This window comes from Egretta garzetta, unplaced genomic scaffold (genome assembly GCF_000687185.1).
Source record: "Egretta garzetta isolate BGI_Z169 unplaced genomic scaffold, ASM68718v1 scaffold168, whole genome shotgun sequence".
NCBI classification, from domain to species: domain Eukaryota; kingdom Metazoa; phylum Chordata; class Aves; order Pelecaniformes; family Ardeidae; genus Egretta; species Egretta garzetta.
In genome coordinates this window covers 2145694-2150995 of record NW_009260675.1, presented here as the reverse complement: position 1 = coordinate 2150995, position 5302 = coordinate 2145694, and the positions used below count along the sequence as shown (strand labels likewise).

Here is a 5302-nt window from a genome sequence, read left to right as displayed (position 1 = left end):
TCAAAAAATGACTTTAGAAAATGTACAGATTCCCCATACAGCGTGTAGTTCTTTTAACACTTAAAAGAAGTCATTTTAAAATGAATGCAAGTTCTGTTGAAGAGACCATTAAACATTCTCATGTTGCTCCGAGAACCAAAACTTTATGGCAGTTGTCATATCAGAGGGGGATAAAAAAAAACCCAACCACCTTGATAATGTAACTCATTGTGCAAAGTACTCCCAAAGAAAAAGGGAACAAGGGTTATGTCTTCAATGATCTAAAATGCCATTAGAAAGACACAGGAAGAGATTTCTTAAGATAGGCTTTTTATTGTTTAGGTGCAATCATAAAACCCTCACAAAAGTAAGAGCTAATTGACAAGGCGGGGGGGTCATTATTATCAAAAATCACCTTATTACGATCTTAAGTAGATGCATTACAGATGATGACTTCTTTAAATAGATCAAGACAAAAGAAACTAACACAGGAGGAAAACAACCCTCAGTTTTGTTTTTCTTTTTTTCCACCATTACACATAGTATCTGTTCAATTTTAGAAAACCAGACCAACTACCAGAAACATTTACAGGTTACAGAGCATTTCGTTAGCGGAAAAGAAAACAAAATTAAAGATAACCCACCCAAGCCTGGTGTTTTCAATTAAGCAAAAATCCCTATTACACACCCACTAAATTTAATGGGAATTTTACTTAAAAATTTCAGGATTACATATAAAGGGTAAAATCTTAACCCCACCAAAATAGAGACAAAACTCTCATTTGACTTCAACAGAAGTGAGAGCCACCATGAAAGTCATATCATTGTTGGGTATAATCTGTCATAAATATACTGAAATAAATAATTTACACTACATGAGAAAAATTAGTGTAAATGACTCCATAAATAATGAAAACCATATACAGTTCATAGGTTTTTAAGCAAAAAAGCAGTCATAATTTAAGAACAAAGGCTAGTTACCAGCAAGTAACAAGATTTAACTGACCAGTAAGAGTATTATTTTATTTACACATCAAATGAAGGCAAGTGTTTCTCCAATTCTTAAATATTTGCACACTTCCAGAACACAGTAAAACTAAACGAACCGATAATTTCAAGCAACCTTTTCATTTTTCTGTTTTGACAGGAGCTGTGGATGCACTCACTTGCTCTTGCCACGACAGGATAGCATGGACAGATATTTCCAAAAGCAGAGCACTCCCTACAGCAGAAGCAAGTTACTGATAGCAGAGAGACAAGCTACACGTGAAAACCAGCCACCTTTAAATGATACAAATAATTTCCCTTGAAACACTTATCCACACAAAAACATCTACTGCTACAGACCTCAAGGAAGAATTCAAACTGTTTTTTTTACAGGTGTTTTACACAAATCAAAATATTCATTTACCGAGAAGGTAATTACAAGGAGCTTGTTTGTATACCCTGTAATTGTTTGTATACCCTCATACACTAACAGATTCTCCTGTTCTAAATATTAAATATATGTGGAGTCTCCATTGCTTTAAAACTGCTAGAAACCTCTCCTGGTTTTTGAAGAAGTAAAGCTTCTCACTTTGCTACTATAGTTAAAAACAAAATTTGAAAAAAGTGCAAACAACTCGGTAAACAATGCTGACTATATTAAAGCTCTCTCTTGTGCAAACCATTAATTTTTACAAAGTTACATTCTCTCAAATCTACCTGAATTACTACTGTGTTAAAACAATCCTGCTTATGCTCAAAATACAGTTTTCTTTAAATTGCATATGCGTTTCTCTGTTACACATGAAATTCTTTGTAGTCTCCCAAATCACAACGTTCAAAATTCAAATACGCGGGCACGCTACTGGGTGACCTTTTTAAGCAGTGGCAGAAGTCCTTCCGTCAACAAAGTTCGGTGTGAAATCCCAAGGAAAGCCAAAAGAGAAACTAGGAAATTTGCAAATGTTAACGACTTGATTCGACTTGCACCGATCAAGCCCTTTGTGATATATTCCTCCTTCCCCATGCCATGACTTTTCCAGTTTGCCCGCCACAAGTGCAATTAACCTGAAACCCTGGGTTTGGTACCTAACCCTGCACGTTGCTTACTGATGATGCTCGTGTTGAGTTTTGCCCTTACCACCTTGGCCCAATGTTGGCCCCAGTCACCCGCGAGCCCCCCAGCCCTGGGTACACGCAGCAGTGGGGGAGGCGGGGGGAGAGGGGGGGCGCAGGCTTCTTAGGAAAGCAGGGTGGTGGGGAAGTCAGCCTCGCCTCCTACAGGGAAATTAAATCTCAGCGAGCTTCCCCCAGAACGCTTCTCGGGCTGGTCTGTGTTTAGAAGCTTACGGGAAAGAGGAAAAATAAATATGCATGCAGATTAATTATTAAAATAAGGCAAGCCTATAACCACCCTTTGACAAATACATAGCAGAACTGAACCCACTCCCCCGTACGCCGTGTACGGCATTAAGGCGGCTATGTTTATTGCATTATCCTTTTGTTTACTGGCGCTCCCATCCATTCCAGGTTTTCCCAGTAACTGGTGCCCGCTCCCCTCCCCCTGCCCCCCCTCCCGCCTTAGGGTCAGCAGTTTGGGGAATGTTGTGGAAACAGCTCTTTCCCAACATGGGGCTCGTTTTGCAGTTGGGGCCGTCGGTGGCTCAAGAAGAACACCCCATTTTTGTGAAAAACCAGTTTGCAAAGCCAAGGGCACGACAGTTCGTAGGTGCCCGGGACGGCAATCCCATGGCGGGAAGAGGGGAGCGGGAACTGCGGCATCCCTGCCGCTCCAGGTCAAGTCACTGGGATGCTGAAAACGACCCCAGGGAAACGAAAAGCCTCAGCCAAACAACGCTCTGCCCTCGACCTTTCAGAGTCACGCAGAGCGAGCGTTCATCGCTTCAAACTCTGCCATTTCACCCAACGATCCTCTCCTCTTAATTAAGGTTCAAAGCTTGCCCTGCAAACGGCGGATCTCTCATCTTTTCCATCTTCCTGTACTTCCTGTCAAGAGAGAAAATATTTTCTTCTCCACAATCAACTAGCCACTAAGAAAGGAGAAGGAAAAAAAAAAACAAACAAACAAAAAACCCTGCAAGCGGCTCTTCCAAACTGTCGCCGTTTGCTTATTACTGATGAGCCCTATCAGCACGGTGAATACAGAAGCGATACCTGCTCCCCCTGCAAGCAACTGCTTTTACGCCCTCCGTCCCTCCACCCAGCTATCCCCTCCACCCAGCTACCCCCGTACACACCTATTACCGCTGGAGATGCCTAGGGGTTGGATGTACCATGCCTCGCATGAATTCAAGAGCAAAGAGAATCCCTACGGCGTCTCAGCATTAACTTCTCATCCCTGACAGACTGGCTGTTCCGTGCCCTCCTCAACCAGCCCCCCGGTTGTGTACAAATTCTGCTCTCAATTTACAACGTTTTCGGGGCTGGTGGTTTGGGTTTTGTTTGTGGTTTTGTTTTTTTTTTTTCTTTCGAAACAGCACAACTAGCACCTCAACAAAGGAACAGCTACATCATTAAAACCTGAATTCTCTCTCTCACCCTAAGTTTCAGATTTCTTCCGTTTGCTTTTGTCTCTGAACACCCAGCGTTCGCAATCCCCGTAAAAGCAAGCCAACCAACTGGTCATTCGCACTGGGACCGAGCTGCCAGCTGGAACACAGACGCACACCACCATAGGGTGGGCCTTTAAGGGAAATGTGCGATACAACATGCAACAGCTCATGCATATAGTGACTTCTGGAAAGAATTCTTTTCTTTTTTTTTTTTTTTTTTTTTTTTTGAAAATCACATTCCACGCTCACCATGATTTACTGTTAAACTTTTGCAAGAGATAAGGTATTTCAAAACCAAGATATTAAATTTATCCTTCTCATTTTGGTATGATTGACCTTCCCAGCTAGAGAGCCAAGGATTTTTTTTTTTGTAATCTGATGTCCTCAGTCCAACAATCCTGTTTCTTAACTCAATCATTTTACATTTTTAAATAGTATTTAGAAGCTGCATTAACATAAACTATTTTGGTCACATTTTCCAAACACTTTCCAAAATCTTACATAAGAAAACTCTGAAGTACAGCCCAAACATAGTAACTGTGTAAACATTAGCTTCTGTTGGGGTACCCAGAAGTACACACTCAAGAGTAATAGCACAGTAGAATTGAAACGTGAAGAAATATCCCAAAATTAAACTTTTTCCTCACACGAAGAGCCAGCGGGTTCCTCCGAGACTGTTCATTACAGGACAAGCGAGGAGGGACAGTGCTCTACCCGACAAAACACAGCCCCGCAGTGAGAAACAAACACCAAGCACAAGCACGCGTGGCAGGCACTGTCGGACGTAGCTACTCACCTTTCACAGCACTCGCTTCTTTCAGGTTGTGAGACAGAAAGTCTATGCTGGCATAGGCGCTCATCTCCACTCCGTTGATGCCCCCGTTCAGGACGTGCCTGGCTTTTGACCTGGCTTTGTCACAGTTTGCCAGGGTCCCGTCCACCACGTCAATGGCGATATAGTTGAGGCCGTTCTGGAAGCCAGCCGAGGTCTCCCGGCACATGGGGCTGCTACCCTGCTCCTCCTCCAGGCCTTCGCTTTTCCTGAGGGACACGTTCTCCACCGAGGCCGAGTTGTGCCGTTTGGGGTTGTGTGCGAAGGAAGGGGACACGGGGGTCACAGTGGTGGTGGAGGAGAAAGTTTCCGAGCTGTGCCTCCTGCGCCCCTGGGGATCCGCCCGGATGACCTTGGCTCCCCGGTTCGGGTCTGGGGGAGGGCTGGAGAGAATGAAAGCCTCCACCCCTGAGAGGGTGAGCCTCTTCACCCCAGCCGTGGGGCTGGCGACCCGGGCACTTTCTGGCTTCTGAACGATGGGTTGGGGTGGGGTGGTGGCCATGCCAAAGGTCATCTCGGTGTAATCCCCCCCGTCGGACGGGCTGGACGAACAAGCCACCCCCACAGCCGCCTTCAGGTAGTGCCCGTCGGGCTGGCTGGTGCTGGAGGAGGAGCCTGGCGAAAGCGCTTCCAGGGAGCCCACCGAGACGGTGCCCGACTGGGAGGGTGACTGTGACCCGAAGTCAATGTTCATGTAGTCAGAGAGAGGGGAGCGCCTCTGCCCCGTGCCCGAGCCCAGGGAGGAAGCCGGGCTGTCGGCGGGCAGCGGGGGGGGCGAGTAGACGGCAGCATCCCCAAAGTCGATGTTGATGTATTCGCCGGGGCTCTTGGGCTCGGGCGGCAGAGGGTGCTCGTTCATGCTGGGCAGCATCGTCCGCAAGGTCTCCAAAGAGAGGCGGGTGGGGCGGGGCGCCCGCTGGGCCCGCCGGGCCCC

General features: G+C 46.0%; 1 protein-coding gene across 1 annotated transcript in view; it reads right to left on the bottom strand.

Annotated features, from left to right (window-relative positions):
- Nucleotides 1-3523: 3523 nt before the first annotated feature.
- The window catches only part of IRS2 (insulin receptor substrate 2), a 140209-nt gene continuing 138430 nt past the window's right edge, over nucleotides 3524-5302 (bottom strand). The window contains exons 4-5 of the mRNA XM_035901166.1: nucleotides 4333-5284; nucleotides 3524-3633 (exon numbers count right to left, since the gene is read on the bottom strand). Coding sequence (XP_035757059.1) covers nucleotides 3524-3633; nucleotides 4333-5284 — 1062 coding nt within the window. The remainder of the gene's footprint in view (nucleotides 3634-4332; nucleotides 5285-5302) is intronic.